This window comes from Ips typographus, linkage group LG4 (genome assembly GCF_016097725.1).
Source record: "Ips typographus isolate SLU linkage group LG4, UJ_Ityp_2.0, whole genome shotgun sequence".
NCBI lineage: Eukaryota > Metazoa > Arthropoda > Insecta > Coleoptera > Curculionidae > Ips > Ips typographus.
Genome location: NC_138425.1, coordinates 8,813,541 through 8,829,003, shown reverse-complemented (window position 1 = coordinate 8,829,003; position 15,463 = coordinate 8,813,541). Strand labels below are relative to the sequence as shown.

General features: G+C 33.4%; 4 protein-coding genes and 1 long non-coding RNA gene across 6 annotated transcripts; 3 read left to right on the top strand and 2 right to left on the bottom strand.

The window, feature by feature from the left end:
• Nucleotides 1–188: 188 nt before the first annotated feature.
• Nucleotides 189–6,667, bottom strand: LOC145727775 (uncharacterized). Its single transcript, XM_081977598.1, has 14 exons — nt 6,304–6,667; nt 5,462–5,623; nt 5,229–5,412; nt 4,585–4,811; nt 4,414–4,528; nt 4,170–4,361; nt 3,967–4,101; nt 1,651–1,904; nt 1,420–1,587; nt 1,169–1,370; nt 892–1,118; nt 724–838; nt 484–675; nt 189–429 (listed from the first exon to the last, which is right to left on the bottom strand). The coding sequence occupies exons 1-14, from the start codon at nt 6,525–6,527 to the stop codon at nt 286–288; spliced, it is 2,541 nt and encodes an 846-aa protein (XP_081833724.1). The 5' UTR covers nt 6,528–6,667; the 3' UTR covers nt 189–285.
• Nucleotides 6,668–7,300: 633 nt separating this feature from the next.
• Nucleotides 7,301–8,866, top strand: LOC145728035 (uncharacterized). The gene is made up of 2 exons (XR_014177983.1): nt 7,301–8,483; nt 8,825–8,866. It is a non-coding gene; the product is annotated as an uncharacterized LOC145728035 (long non-coding RNA).
• A 224-nt stretch (nt 8,867–9,090) lies between these two features.
• Nucleotides 9,091–10,914, top strand: LOC145728018 (ionotropic receptor 75a-like). Its single transcript, XM_081977945.1, has 6 exons — nt 9,091–9,367; nt 9,417–9,598; nt 9,651–9,946; nt 10,006–10,236; nt 10,286–10,575; nt 10,628–10,914. The coding sequence occupies exons 1-6, from the start codon at nt 9,231–9,233 to the stop codon at nt 10,875–10,877; spliced, it is 1,386 nt and encodes a 461-aa protein (XP_081834071.1). The 5' UTR covers nt 9,091–9,230; the 3' UTR covers nt 10,878–10,914.
• A 53-nt stretch (nt 10,915–10,967) lies between these two features.
• Nucleotides 10,968–12,739, top strand: LOC145728023 (uncharacterized). Of its 2 annotated transcripts, none has more exons than XM_081977949.1 (4): nt 10,968–11,101; nt 11,161–11,347; nt 11,405–11,878; nt 12,106–12,739. In XM_081977949.1, the coding sequence occupies exons 2-4, from the start codon at nt 11,240–11,242 to the stop codon at nt 12,652–12,654; spliced, it is 1,131 nt and encodes a 376-aa protein (XP_081834075.1). In that variant the 5' UTR covers nt 10,968–11,101; nt 11,161–11,239; the 3' UTR covers nt 12,655–12,739. The 2 variants fall into 2 exon arrangements, with proteins under 2 accessions (XP_081834075.1, XP_081834074.1); XM_081977948.1 differs by having other exon boundaries at nt 10,968–11,106.
• Nucleotides 12,740–12,742: 3 nt separating this feature from the next.
• LOC145728026 (mitochondrial E3 ubiquitin protein ligase 1-like) lies at nt 12,743–15,171 on the bottom strand. The gene is made up of 5 exons (XM_081977953.1): nt 15,014–15,171; nt 14,750–14,907; nt 13,574–13,889; nt 13,028–13,512; nt 12,743–12,971 (listed from the first exon to the last, which is right to left on the bottom strand). Exons 2-5 carry the CDS (start codon nt 14,852–14,854, stop codon nt 12,852–12,854), a joined length of 1,026 nt encoding a protein of 341 aa, XP_081834079.1. The 5' UTR covers nt 14,855–14,907; nt 15,014–15,171; the 3' UTR covers nt 12,743–12,851.
• Between the last annotated feature and the right edge of the window lie 292 nt (nt 15,172–15,463).

The window sequence follows — 15,463 nt, the reverse complement described above, 5'->3', positions numbered from 1 at the left end:
AAAAAATTATGCATTATAATAACATGCGATGACAACAATTTTTTTACATTGTTCATACTGTTGCCTGAAAAATTCTACGTGGTAAAAATGTAGTTTAGCATGAAAGTGAATGCAAAATTAAGCACCAACATTAGTAATTATGTTAAGTTATACAACACGACGTCTTTGTTATAGGTGTAAACATAAAGTTTTTTTTTACACTGATGGTACATTTAAGTTTTATTTAAGCTCTTAAATAGAATATCCTGTACAGTTGAGCATTTTGCTCGAGTATTTTATACTATTTCAAGCAGCACACCGTGTACCAGCAATAGCATCGTCCACCTTAACTCTGTAAATCCTAAAGTTGATTTCGTTTGGATTTAAAGAACGATACATAAACTGAGGCATCTTGTTTGAAATCATCCACAAGTACCTATCTTCATCCAGCTGAAACCCAATGTTATATTGCTGAAAATTCAAATTGCAATGAATTTTCCTTACCCTGATGTCATTGGTGAAAATCAGTTTTTCCGAATCCGTGGCCACTAAAGCGACATTTTCTGGTTTCAAAGTCTTTCTGGTATTCCAGCAAGCCACTCCATCTCTACTTAATTGAGTGAAGAATAGTACTCTAGTTGGTGCATCCACCACTGCTGCAGTTGACTGGGTTTTTTCTCCTTTAGTGCCCAACAACTGGAAAATCACTGATAAACTGCAAGTAAAAAGTAACTATAAACACACCTTGAACTCATAAAAAGTGTTAGGATCATCGGCCAAAGACCTGTTCCTTAAAACTGAAGAACTGACGGAGAATTCGTTTAGACTGACCATGGGGTGGAAGTATACAGTGCGGAACCTAAAAAAATGTTCGAGTAACATCAACTTAAATATAATGATCGTCAAACCAACCCATTTGGACATTCCGGACCTAGAGCAACGCCAATAAGACCATCCAACCATTGGAAATTGACGCCGCCAATATTAAAGTCTCCTTGAAGAGGGTCGATGTGGAAGAAGTGATGCTTGAATCTCCATGAATCATTTTCTCTTAAAGAGTAAACTACCATAGCAAAACTACCAAGATCCGGAATATAAGCAAAAGCGTCTTCACATCTGTTTTTATTTACATCCAAAACCTAAAATGTATCTGTAATAAACATTTTTTTGTGTAAGAGTATCTACTTACAATGTTGGCGAAAAACGAATCTTGTCTGGCAATTTCCTGGTCAAAAACATACTTTCTAAGAAGCGTATCAGTCTTCAAATCATAGATATAAAGAGTCGGTCTGGCATACATAGTACCACCTAGAGAAGGTCCGTTTTCTGTTAAAAAGTCTGTGAAACCGACGTCCACGAACCATAAACGGTCGCAAGCATCAATTGCAACCCTATACAGATTAACAATTATCAACAAATTGATCAGATTATTTATATTACCTAATAACTGAGATGATATGCTCTTCATCTTGGTGTCTGGCCCCATTTCTGCAGGGTAGAGTATTGGCTTTGAAGTTTGGATAAGGAATTATGGATGCTGTTTTGTTGATTGGCTGATCAAGGGGCACGTAACCTAGTGTGGGTGCGGCATTTGCACCTCTCTTCCACCTTTTATAAATCATAATGTGTTGATGTTTTACTTGAATGAAAAACATTTTCTAATCAACTTACCTGGGAAAAGTAAGAAACAACTTATTTCTCCATACACTCATTCCCAAAGGAAAACTGTCGGCTGGATTGTAGCTGCCAGTTCGAATTGCGTTATTTTTAACATCTTCGTTGGGCCACACAAAAGACAGTTCCTTCCAGGCGAAAACTTCCTCAAGGTTGGCCAACGCCGACACTTGATATACTAACACTGCTACCAAACACACCAGTTTCGATATTACTAACATCTTATTAGTCCTGATGGTCTCTGCTAAAAACTAGCCGAGCAGTGCGAAGTGAACGCCTTTATAAGGACTTGTAGTGGATTTTTTTGTTATAGGGTCAATATAATAATGACAGTTGATTGAAAACCGATAACGAAAAGGCTTGTTTTGTCTAGGCCATTTTTTGCTACTAAATTTGTGGTAAAAAAGAGCTTTGACTGTAAAGCGGATAATGTACAAATGTGTGCCATTAACACTGAGAATTTTTTATATAAAGAAGCAGATGAGGATGCCTAAATATAAAATCTAGCAAAAACCAAAAATTGCACAAGTACTGTTCTATTTGTTTAATCAACAAATTCATCAATGAAGGAAAAACACAAGAATAGAACCTAGCCTTGAACTTGTAATTGACGATTTGTTATGGTAATTCGATAGGCAGTTAAATATAATTTGATGATAATACGTAACACGCACTCTACTGTACTACAAAGCACACATATTTCAAATTTTTAAATTAGTTTGAGACTAAGCAATAATAAACATGCAGTTATTAACAAAAGCTCTTTAAGAAATTACATTCTTAAACTTTGCACAGCCTATAATAAGTGAATATTCTCATAGATTTTACACAGTTAAGCGATATAATGAAATAACTAGTATTTACTTGATATTTTGATTGTCTTGCAAAACCAGTTTACATTTCGTCCGTTTTTTCGGTTTCCTTTAAATTCGGCTTCCAGCCATGACATTGAACTAGATGACTTTCATTATTAGGAATAATGTGTAGAGCTGAAAAACTGCTTTTTTGTGAGTGTTTTGCTTGATTAAACAGCAACCATATAATCTACTAATACAAAGACTTTAATATGATAATTATTCAAACTCAGTCCATTTGTGTGACCTAAACAGAATAGTGGATATAATGACAGGAACTATATGAAACAAATAATTGGATTATTGAAGTGGTTTCGCTTAAATCAAAAATTGCCATAATAACGTGAATTTTGAACTTCAATAAGCGCATTATTGTAATGTTTGAACACGCAATGTAAAGGTTATTATATAATTAGGTTTTGGACAGTTGGGTTTAACCAAAAACGCTAATTAGAGAACGGAATGTTTATTATGTTTTCAATCAGCAAAATATTAACTAAAAGTATGGGAATAATATGCCATAAAGCGTAAAACTGGTAAATTGCTTAAATTTTGTTAAGGAAAGCTTATTGATATATTGATTTAAATCACAGTTAGCTACTATACAAACATTATGTTATTGAGCTTAACAGATTGTTAACTTTGAGGTAAATATACGACAAATTATTATGTCTTCTAAAAACAAACGTGTAATTTGAAAGTATAATTTTAATTGCTTTTTGAAATAGACCAAGAAATAAAAGAGATGTGATTTGCCGCAAACGACTCATTAGAAGTTGAGCTATGATGAGTCGATTATGAATGAAGCTGGAATTAGTTCAAAAATGCGCCTGTACCAAAGTACTGCACAAAATTTATGGAAGAATGGTGTTTCTAATATATTTAGTGGAGTGGAACACTGTCATAAAAAGTGAGAAAAAAAATCTGTAACTTTCAGGTTTATATAGGTATATTGTAAGTTGGAACTTTACATGGATTTTATATAGTCAAAACATGAACGTTGAATGTATACAAAGCCTCTTTTGGCCTCTAAAAGTGGATCTCCATATTCTCCGCCATTGCTTATTTTTAGAGAAAAGTGATAAACTGATATGAATACTAAACTATGCACTTTCGTTTCATTTTTATTGCCACATTATTTAAAGTTTGTCAAGCTAAACATGACAAAAGGTAAAACAAGAGCTAAAAATGCATCACTTTTATTATTATAAAAAAGTTCTTAAAATGGTTCTAAAAATATATTCTTGCATGCTAAAGCTAAAACAAAACAGCAATTTTAAAAAATCAGTGCTTTAATTTGAACGAAATATCCATTCACGAATACCCCAAATTACTTCCTACAGAGTCATATGAAGCAATAAAACAATAACGAATAGCGTAAAAGCTTAAATTTTAATAATACAGTGACTTATCTTAAATGAACTATGGCAAACACGTCCTTCTCCGAGTTTTAAGCAGCACAGGGGGTACCGGCAATGGCGTCGTCTACCTTAACTCTAAAAATTCTGTAGTTGATTTCGTTAGAGTTCAGTCCATGGTACATGTATTGAGGCATCTTATTTGAGATCATCCACAAGTATCTGTCTTGGTCAATCTAGAAAAAGCAAAATAGTGGTGGGAACTGTCTCTTAGGAGTTTTAAAGAGTTCTTTGTCAAACATACCCTGATGTCGTTAGTGAAAATAAGTCTTTGAGAGTCTCTGGCTATTAAAGCAACATTTTCAGGTTTTAAATCCTTTTTGGTGTTCCAACAAGCGACTCCATCTTTGTTTAGTTGAGTGAGGAACAAAACGTTGGTAGGCTCATCCAAAGCTGAAGAAGACGTTTGGGATTTCTCGCCTTTGTTGCCCAACAACTGAAAATCCGGTAAGTTCACACAATACAAAGTTCACACCTTTACAACATACCTTGAACTCGTAATAGATATGTGGGTCGTCGGCCAAAGTTTTGTTCCTTAAAATTGCAGAATTCACCGCGAATTCATTTAGACTGACCAAGGGATGGAAGTACACAGTACGGTAACTGTAAAATTCTCAGTTAACACCAGGAGTAAAATCATAGAGGGGGATATAACAAACCCATCTTGATTTTCGGGCCCAAGAGCAACGCCAAAAACGCCATCCTTCCATTGGAAATTGATACCGCCTACATTAAAGTCCCCTTGAAGAGGGTCCAAGTGGAAGAAATTGTGTTTGAATCTCCAAGAGTCATTCTCTTTTAAAGAGTAAACCACCATGGCATAACTACCAAGATCCGGCAGGTACGCAAAAGCTTCATCGCATTTGTTTTTATTGACATCCACAACCTAATATCAACAAAAATGTAGATAACCCATTACAACACTCTAATGACTTTAAAAGTGGGAATAATTTTTATTAGCCAAGTCACTGAAGACAATTGAGTTTCGACTGCCATTAACATTCTAGATTTATATCGCATCATAGAACTTGTTGTTACCTAATACCTTGCTCACGCAAATTTCATGACGCGTGAACAATAGAAGTAATAAATCAAGTGAAGTGCAGCATAAAACAGGTTTATAATTTTTATTTTAATGTCCAATCTCTTTCTAGAGATGTTATTGATGAATATTTTTAAATTTAATAAAAGTGAAACTTTTTAACTGGCCAGATGATGACCGCGAACCTGTTTGATTATTTTATTCTGACCAACTGTTATTTTGCCACATAAATGTCATTAAGAGCAGATAATTGCTACTTACGATATTAGCAAAGAATGAATCCTGTTTAACTACATCTTCCTTGAAAGTGTATTTCCTAACAAGTTTGTCGGTATTCAAATCGTAAATCAAAATAGCCGGATCAGAGTACACTGTAGGTTCTCCCAGAATATCTGCCAAACCAGTGTCCACAACCCATAAACGATCGCACACATCAACTACAACCCTAAAAGTTCACAATTAGCATCACCTAAAATTCTGGCAACTAAAATTACCTAAAAACTGAAGTGATATGCTCTCCATCTCCTGGTTTAACCCCATCTTTAGGTGGTACAGTGTTAGTTTTATAGTCCGGGTATGGAATAACGGCTGCTGATTTGTTGATTGGCTGGTCAAGGGGTACGTAGCCTAATGTGATTGCCCCGCCACTTTTCCACCTAACATAAAAATAATTAGTTATAAAATTCAGTTTTTACCTATACAATTAACTGCAATGTCATATTGCGTTTAATTTGAATAGATTGCTGCCAGTAGGGCAATTAATAACCATTTAACCTGTTAAGTGTGATAATAATAATTAAAACATCCTTACTGGCACATTGAACTCCAATTTTGCGATACAAAAAGTGGAAAGCTTATCGAGCAAAGAAGACTCTAAAGGAAGGCCGTTACTAGTTTTAAAGTTTGCGATAAGTTGTGGATTCCAACAAAATTCGCTTACTTCTAGCTTGAAGCCTCTTAGAAAAGATTTAAGGATCGAATTGTTCAATATAATCCGTGAGTAAACTGCTGAGATTTATTGATATAATCACCAATTCAAACACTTCAATAAGTGTCAAATATCACTTAAAAATTTATTGAGCATATAAAATAAAAATGAACATTAAAAAATAATAACCATTAAGTGGTATTAATATGAAATTTTTGTCTTAAACTTGAAGGACATTGTAAAATATATGTTAGAACACTCTCCCAAATTTCGGTTTTATATTTAAGGTTTTGACTTTTTGGAAAAAAAAGCAGCTTTCAGCTTTCAGCTTGCTGCTTTTTTTACCAATCACAAACTATGATGTTATAGCATTTTTATTAAAATTGACAATTTACTAAAAACACTTACCTGGGAATAGTAACAAACAGTTTATTCTTCCATCTGTCGATTCCTAGAGGAAGATTATTGGCAGGAATATAGCTGCCACTTTTGAGAACGTCATTTTTAACATCCTCGCTGGGCCATACAAAAGACAACTCCTTCCAGGCGAAAACTTCCTCAAGATTGGCCAAAGCCGACACTTGGTATACCAGAACCGCTGCCAAACAAATCTCGTTCAATGCTACCATCATGTCCGCGATGGTACTTGCCAAAGACTGACCATGCAGCGCGAAGAGAATGTTTTTATAAGGAAATTTGATGGGGCGATTTGTTATTCCGGTGTAGGTTTTGGTTGCTCTAAGGTCAATGATGACAGTTTGGTCGTATATAACAGACAGAAAAAAATTATTTTTTATAGACTTGTCCGATTGTGGCTATAGTCTTGACTGTAAATTGGATAAAATTTAAATATGCACAATGTTTTAAAGAAATATTTTTTTTTGTTCAAAATGTAGACGTGTAAAGAAAACGAGTTTTTATAAGAACAATGTATGCTGCTTGGTGTTTTATATGATATCTAAATGAAAATGTAAGGTAAAAGTAGGCCAACACTAATTTATTACACACATATGTCACTAAGATAATATAAAATACGTTTAAAAAGTTAAGGTATTTTTTGATAGCTTGAAAAGTGGTAACGCGATAAATTTAAGTACATTTTTTCCTTTAGAATGCATACACTCTATATTAACCCTTCATTCGTTGTTTTAACCCCAACTTTATTTGACTTAATTTAAGAGAATACCTACAGACCTTGAACTTGTTTGTTCAATTATTGACAATTTCTGATGGTAATTCAATCGTAAAAATCGAAAATTTGTGATTATATTGTTAGGTAACACTTTCACTCTAACATTTTTGAGTTTATTAGTGTATCAAAAGATCATACAAGTATTTAATATCTCACCGATAATTAGAGATAATTCAAACTGCAAGAGTCCTACTTTTGAACCTACAATTTAAAAGGAAAAGGTCAGCTAGCATTGTATTGCCAAAGTTAAAGAGTGAATTAATCTTCTGGCCAAATGTCAATAATGATTTTATTAAAGACATCCGAAATCAATAGCTTTTGGTACTATTCATAAAGAAAAACTGGCTTAACACGTTTGAGGTGGATCAAATTACCTTTAGTGGAATAATATGATAGTTCTCGGATTAAAATTAGTCTATAATGATCTTAAAAAAACTGGCGGAAATCACGTTTTATAGCGAAAAGACTTTCCTGTCCGAATGACGCCTTTTCGCGCTTAATTAACCCATTAATACTTCCTTACACTCCTAAGATATTTAAAACATAATGTAGTAATAGTAATAATCACTGTTTAAGTTCCAAAATTTGACATTGAACTAGATGACTTTCGTTAAAGGCTGGAAATAATACGAAGAACGTGTTTTTCGGTGTTTTGCTTGATTTAAGATTCATGATGATTACGTAAAAGAACAAAACATGTATAAATAAACCTTCAGTGTACTAGAGAATTGTAGGATGATTTTGACAATTATTATTCTAACCCCGTTGTGTATTGGGTCCAAATATTGATATTTTTCATAATATATGATCAGTTTTGTAACGCTTGTATGGCCGCATCGCTGTTTGGTAATGAGCACATATTAAACAAACACAATTAAAAAAGTACGATACGGTTTGTTAAGTATAATGAATCCAGCCGAAAGCTAATTGAAATTGTTCGGCATGACAAAAATAGGACTACATTGAGAAAAAGTGCGACCAGTGTAAAAATACTAACAATGGAACGTTTTATTGCATAGGTCACTCACGACTTGTAGATTTATCTAGATTTTTGCATAAGGCCAAGAATATGATGACCTTACTACTACTAACCTAATATTATTGAGGGCTGAACAAAAGTACAACCTGTAATTAATTCTATGTAATACAACCGAGTGAAATTACTATCTTGGATGGGCAATTACATAATTTAAAATTCTTCAAACATTCGAAGCTTTGTCAGAACCGTGCATGATGAATTTACCGTTAACATGTATCATAATCCTTACTTTTGGTTTTGTTGCTACTACCAAAAAAACAATTTTACCTTCTGATAAAGTGGCATTTTTAAATGATTTTCTTCGACAAAGTAATGAAAAACACGGGATAATCGAAGACCACATGTGTTGGGACCACGGTATGTTTATCAAATCACTTGTATGACAATGTTTCACTTATTTGCATACAAATTAATCACATACATATGTAATTAATTTGCCATGATACAATGCAGAAGAATAGCTAATGAATCTTGTAGTAATTAACAATTAACTTTACAAAAGGATCTGATATATTATACCACTTGCAACTATAATTACACATATAATGTAGTATGTAAAACGGAAGTTTCCATTGGGAAACAAATCATTGAACAAAAAAAAAAATTTGTTGTGTTTGTATTCTTAGAAAACATTTGTCAGCAAAAGTATTGTAGAATTTAATAAATCTATAGGCATTTAAAATTAATTAAAATTTTAGATGAAAGAATCATTTTGCAAAAACTCTTAAGCAATTTAAGAATCAGCTACGCAAAACCACTGAACTTTACTATATCTCAAAGTTTCCATCCAACTTACCTAGCAGATTCAACTTGTCCAGATTTCCACGAACTAATGGAAGATGCAAGTCCATTAATAATAGACTTTTACTACATAATTCGACTAAACATTGCAAATTCCAGGTATTACAAACTGGTCTAGCAAAATACCCAAACAAATGGCTTATATTTAGTAATACCACTTCAATAACCAATCAAGGATACTACTTTCCAGTTAACACGTATATTTTGGTTGTGAATTCAAACGATGGAATCTTATCAGTTGAAACTTTATACAAACTGAAAAACTCTGCAGAATACGAGGTTAGCACAGTAGCTGAGTGGTCAATGAGTACGGGATTCATCTTCTTCGACCAACTAAACTTAATAAAAAACCGAACCAACTTCTTTAAAATGCCTCTCAGAGTGTCTTACGTTGTTACTAATAACGATAGTTTCCAACATGAGAGTTTGCTGAATAATCGGTCAGTTGTAAACATAAGAAAAATGATAATACTGACCTGGATGTTTCAGAGAAAAGCACATTGACAAACCTACAAAAATAAACTACCTACTCTATGAGCATTTGGTTGATATTTGGAATATGACCCACGAAAAAGTTTTGAGAAAAGAATGGGGCATGCAGTTTCATCCGGAAAAATTGTACTACAAAGGGATGTTAGGAGATTTGTGTCATGATAGAGCTGACGCTGCTGGTTCTATTACTCTATGTATACATTACCTACTAAAACTACTAACAAATTTCAGGGACAGTTCAATTTACCCCTACAGAACGGTTAAAGTACTTTAAATTCCTGGTTAGCACAACCAAAGAGATGAAAATCAAATTCGTGTTTAGAGCTCCACCATTACCATATTCCAGTAATTTATTCGCTTTGCCATTCGATGGGAAAGTTTGGATTGGGTGTGCCGCTGTGTTGGTTTTGTGCTGTTTGGTAATTTGGATTACCATTAAATGGGAAATTGACAATCCCGCTTTTATTGCTGAAAGAGAGATGTATGAAGAGAACGCACCTGATTTTTTGGATATCGTTCTGATGCAAGTACGTTTTTTGAGACTTTTATAAATTTAAGGGCTTAACTGAATATAACACTGTTATAGATTGGGGTTGTATGTCAGATAAGTTATTCTTTTAAGCCTCGAAGCACAGCAGCTAAAATAGCGACACTGAGCCTTTTGGTAGGTTTCGTTTACATCTACAATGCCTTTTGTGCCAGGATTGTAATTTTGCTACAATCAACAGCAAACAATTTGAATAACTACAAGGATTTGTATTATTCAAAAATCGATATGGGAGTGGAGGAAGCTCCTTACAATAAATACTACTTTAGCGTAAGTGTGTTTCAGAAAATGTCAATTCATAAACAGAAACAATTTTTAGAATCCTAACAATAGAGCTAACGAAGCTTGGCGTAAGCTAATCTACGAAACCAAAATAATGTCAAAAAACAAGCATCCAGTTTTCTATTCAACTGCTGAGGGACTGAAATTAGTCAAACAATCGTATTTTGCCTTACACGTCGAATATACTACAGCAACCGATGTAATTTTGGCTACGTTCACTAATGAAGAAATGTGTGCTGTAAGAGTTATAGAAAGCATTTACAAGGAAGATGTTCCGTACATTTCCTGTCCAGTTAACTCTACTTTTACAGAGTATCTCCTTATTGGGTCGGTTTGTTGTGTAATATACTAAATAGAGGGTAACGGTTTTTGCTTCCAGATTTCACAGACTATTCGAAACTGGACTTCATTCCAGAGAAGCTAGGAGAAAATTTTCGAAATTACCCAAGTGTATTGGGAGAAACTCGATTTTTGTTAGTGTAGGCATTATTGAATGTTATTTTGCTGTTGAAGTATTCTTAGTAGGGGTGATTTTAAGTTTAGTGATTTTTGCTGTGGAACTTGTTTGTAACACTTACTTGGAAAAACGAAAGCAAGTCCAAACCGTAGTACTACTAACTACTAACTAAATTATTGTACTGTGACACTCAATACACTTATTGTAGTAACACCTTGTACATTATTATGTCAACCACCTGAAAAGTCATATCTGTAGGTTAATTAAACGTCACAGAAAACACCATTGTCAAAATTTAAAGTATTGACATTAACGAGTCAATAATAAAGCTAGAACTAAGAGAAAATAGAAACAAAAATTTAGATGAAAAAAATCCTTAAAGCCCCCAACAATCTAGTTAGGTAACAAAAAGTAAACAATTTGAAAATCATTTTAAAATGTCTTCGTGATTGCAGAAGAGTGTTGTCGAAATCTTCCGAGCTTTCGCAATCGTCATCGTTACATGAAGGTAAGCCGACCAAGAAAAAGGACTTGATGACTGAACACGCAGAATTATCGCACGAAATCAAGGCGTTGAAAGATCAAATTCAGCACTTGAAAACCGCTATTAGCACACTACAGCAAGACACTGAAAAGAAAGAAGTTAGATAAATCTACTATATCAACAACCCAAATTATATGTAAGATTAATTATTGTAGGTAGCCATAGCTAAAGTAGCTAGAGAAAAAGAAAAAATCACAATGGAATTACTAAAGCAACAAAGGTCTAATAAGAATTTGCTACAGCAACTAGAAGAAGAACGTCAATTCTACTACAAAGAAAAAGAGCTATACTGCCAAGAAATGAACCAGTTTAAAAAACTGAAACAAACGTTAAGTAACACAAGCAGCAAAAAGGATCTACCGGCGGAGAATTACAAAAAAGAAATGGAAAAAATCAAACAGACGCTAAATCAAACGTTAGAAGCGAATTATAATTTAAGCATTAAGTTTTTAAGAATGAAAAACACTAAAACCTGTCTGAAAACTGAACTGAAGACGATGCAGCTAGAGCACGAAAAGCTGGTCAACGATTATAAAACTAAAATTCACGAACTAGCGCAAGAGTTAAACGATTTGATCCAGGAGAAGTTGGGTACCCCAATTTCGGGTAGCAGCAAAAAGTATTTGCATGTAAGGTGGCGCAGATAATTGCAAAGATATGGGACAAGTTTTTGTGTAGTATTGTTGACTTAATTTCGTTTTATCAGTTATTTTATTGACATACTTACATAACAGGGTAATTTAAGTAATACAAAAAACCTATTGGACAATGGAATTAAGAGTTAAAACAAATATATTAATTTGTCCATACCTTTGCAGCTTATAAGAAATACAACCTAATTACACACTTATTCTAGTTAGTTAAGCAAAACAGCTGCCTGGTCTATGAAAATCTCTGTCTCCAATTGGAAGTGGATAATCTACATTTGAAGTTTGAAAAAATGAAACTCGACAAAACGAAAAGTGAAACAAACAGTAGACTCAAATACATTAAACACGAAAGTTGCAGGCCTAAAAGATCGCCAGGAAAAGAACACAAAAAAGTCCGAATTAAAGATGAACGTCCGGAAAAAGACTATTCGAACAAACCATCCACTAGTCAAACCCCAAAAGAGGAAATTCGGAAAATATTTGAGCGTTACGAACAACCTGGGATTCCAGAAATCAAGCTGTTGAGTGATTTTGATGACGCTCGTTCTCCAACCAGTCGCACACAAATTCCCAGCCTTGAAGGGAAAGTTTTGGACGGAAATTTGAAGAAAGTGACTGAGAAGCCAAGTTCGAAATTGACGCTTTTTCAAGTTTCAAGCGCGTCATCTCGAGGCACTACGAGTTCCCCTCAAGGTTTAGTGAGGGTGAGGTCTTCACCTGAGATCGCATCAGTTTCAAAGTGTAGATTCTATTAATCAGTTATGCTTTTGAAGCACATTAAGGTTCGATTAAGTTCAATTTTTGTGTCAATAAACACTGTCAATAAAATTGTATACATTCCACTTTTTTCAACTTAAATAAAATAATTTATTTTAACTCAACATATTCTTGAAATTACCAGAATGATATATCCAAGAATACTCCGGTAAAATGCCAATTCTAATACTCTTTGCTATACCACATAAGCTGGTGATTTCAACTCGATTGCAGCCCGACAAATTGGACAATGACTAGTAATGTCTTCAGCGCAATCCTCACACAAGCATACGTGACCACAAGGCAATAAAATCATCTGAAAAATATACAAACCTTATACAACCCACTACAATACAATAGATTGAGACTTACTTCAATAGGATTTGATTTACAAACAACGCATATTTGATTTTCAGTTAAATTATCCGTGTTGCGTGTAGACCTCCTATTAATTTTTCTAGTTTTATCTCTCAAGTTCCTTCTTTCTTCTTCATCTTTTAAAAGTTTGCGTTGTTTCAAATATTTTCGCAGAATCATACCAGCCAGGACGACACCAATAGCTGTACAAACCAAAGTTAACAATCCATAATTCTTTTTGGAGGACTCCAGTTTCTTCAGTAATGATGAAACTGGTAAGGTAGTTAAATAGTAAAGACCTCCATTGGAAGGAGGTTGCAGTTTGAATGAGCCGTCTTGTTCGCAAACTATTTCTCCTATACCAGTCATAACAGTTCCTTCTCGTAACATTTTTTCAGTTGATTGCACCCCTCTTTGCCGAAAACCCGAAAAAAATCCCCATATATGATCCATCATACTGGGTACTGTAGGAGTAAAAGTATCCGAAATCACTTCCATATCTAAAAATTTACCACAATAACCTCTAGACTAACACTCAAGGATCTTAAAATCGATCCTGACCTAAACATTCGGCAACTAACGGATCAATCACCTCAACTACAACCCCTTTTGATTCCAAACCAAAGGGAATTACGTTGTGAACTTCATGGATGGTTCTTTCAGAATCAGACCAAAATCCGGAAGAGCTTCTTTGAACTACGTGTTCTTTAATTTTTAATGATTGAATTACTCCTGATACTTTTGAGTTGTTACTACTGGTGATCGGGACGCCTAACGATTTTACCGCACCTCGTATTGCTATGTAAGGCAGTTTAGCATCTGGCTGAGACTTTAGAACTTCTTTGAGCTTTTTGTCTACTGTTAAAGTTGGAGCTGCCTAAAACCAGTATTTAGTATTATTAATTTTTGTCTCTTGTGACAGAGCCATAAAATTAAAGTTTGTTATAATATGTGATTCAAAACTGAAATAGAATGAATTATTAATACAGAAATTTACAAAGGATGTGTTTGGATGTTCATTTTGCAAAATGTAAATTTGTTAAGAAATTTAAAATTAAAAAATGTCAACACTATCCTTTCAAACTTTTTTTAGTATCTTTGCAAAATTTGGTTGGTCTAATAAAGAATGAAACACCCTTTTAACATAAATGCATTATTATCCCCTAACTCTAAATAACTTCAATAAAAGATTTATAATACTGAAATTTTATCATATTCAGCCAACACTAACAAAAATAGACAAATACTTATAATTAAATTGTAAATGATTGGCCAAACTGCCAGTTTACACAGTGTATTAATAATTGTATAGGTAATATATTATAGAATGACACCTATTATGCTTCAGTTTAGGAAATAAATTGAACTTGGTTTGCATGTTCACTTAAATATTAGGAATCTATAGAAGGATTCCTGGTTGTTTTTAAGGACAGGAAAAATAACATTAAAATTACTATACTAACTATCATAGTGAATTACAAAAATGTATAAACTGGAACATACTACACTTGAAACACAAAAAACCCTGAATAGTAATGCGGGATTATCTCATTTCAATTAAGGCTTTTAAGCTTAATTAAAACACCACAAATATATTATACAATACACTAATTGAATAATAAACAAGTCCTATATTGTATGTATCACAGTATGTTTAATATGCATTAGGTACATATTTGCTGCTCAGACCATCCAGTAATGGAAATTTAGACTCACTATTAACTTTCTTATACTTACTGATATCATGGACACCGAACTAGATTTCTTGTAATACTGCCTTAAGCTGGTTATGAGAACCAACGAGTCGATTCCTAGGGCTACAATCTCCACGATATAATCCATTTTAACTCCTTGGACCTGGTCTTACGTCTCTCTACTAGAATCTACTCTTAAAACTGAAACAAGTAAACTGTGAGTGAATTTAAAATGTTGTACACCTATTATTAGACTACTGAAAATTACGGAATTACAGTTTGATGAATAATAATAAATTTTAATTACCTTAAATTTAGTTTGTTAATTAATTCCCTTTTTTCATTAAATTATAAAATTACATCACCATTTTGTAAGCAAAAACCATAAGAAAACAGTCAGTAGAATGTCAAAACATAAAAGTGAGGTTATGTTTCAAAATTAACCTTGATGTTAAGTCATTGAGAACTATTCTAAAAACGAGCTACTAGAAGGGGAACGTAATTGAGGCCTGAAAAAAAGTAAAGAACTCGTTTAAGCATGAAACTGTTAAATTCACTATTTAGACTAGGAAGTATATTTTCTATTTTTATTTAAAGTAATAATACTTTATTAGCGTTCGTGTAGTTTCAGTCAATCTCAATAGCATTATTGTCTTTCCATTTTTTTTATGAATTAAGCAAGATAATCAACATTATCAAAACATGAATTATAAAGATAAAAGTAAAGGGGTTTTTCTGTACCTTAATAACGGTTTTT

Excerpts from the sequence above, each read along its gene's own strand:
- LOC145728023 (XM_081977948.1), top strand. The coding sequence starts at position 11,069 with ATGAAAAAAATCCTTAAAGCCCCCAACAATCTAGTTAG. Across the intron at positions 11,107-11,160 it reads GCCCCCAACAATCTAGTTAG|AAGAGTGTTGTCGAAATCTT; the intron begins GTAACAAAAAGT and ends TCGTGATTGCAG. Across the intron at positions 11,879-12,105 it reads GCAGCAAAAAGTATTTGCAT|TTAGTTAAGCAAAACAGCTG; the intron begins GTAAGGTGGCGC and ends CACTTATTCTAG.
- LOC145727775 (XM_081977598.1), bottom strand. The coding sequence starts at position 6,527 with ATGATGGTAGCATTGAACGAGATTTGTTTGGCAGCGGTTCTGGTATAC. Across the intron at positions 1,119-1,168 it reads ATTCGTTTTTCGCCAACATT|GTTTTGGATGTAAATAAAAA; the intron begins GTAAGTAGATAC and ends GATACATTTTAG. Across the intron at positions 430-483 it reads TTTTCACCAATGACATCAGG|CTGGATGAAGATAGGTACTT; the intron begins GTAAGGAAAATT and ends ATTGGGTTTCAG.
- LOC145728018 (XM_081977945.1), top strand. The coding sequence starts at position 9,231 with ATGAGTACGGGATTCATCTTCTTCGACCAACTAAACTTAATAAAAAAC. Across the intron at positions 9,368-9,416 it reads GAGAGTTTGCTGAATAATCG|AGAAAAGCACATTGACAAAC; the intron begins GTCAGTTGTAAA and ends TGGATGTTTCAG. Across the intron at positions 9,947-10,005 it reads TGGATATCGTTCTGATGCAA|ATTGGGGTTGTATGTCAGAT; the intron begins GTACGTTTTTTG and ends ACACTGTTATAG.
- LOC145728026 (XM_081977953.1), bottom strand. The coding sequence starts at position 14,854 with ATGGATTATATCGTGGAGATTGTAGCCCTAGGAATCGACTCGTTGGTT. Across the intron at positions 13,890-14,749 it reads GTTCGGTGTCCATGATATCA|GCAGCTCCAACTTTAACAGT; the intron begins GTAAGTATAAGA and ends TACTGGTTTTAG. Across the intron at positions 13,513-13,573 it reads GTTAGTTGCCGAATGTTTAG|ATATGGAAGTGATTTCGGAT; the intron begins GTCAGGATCGAT and ends GTAAATTTTTAG.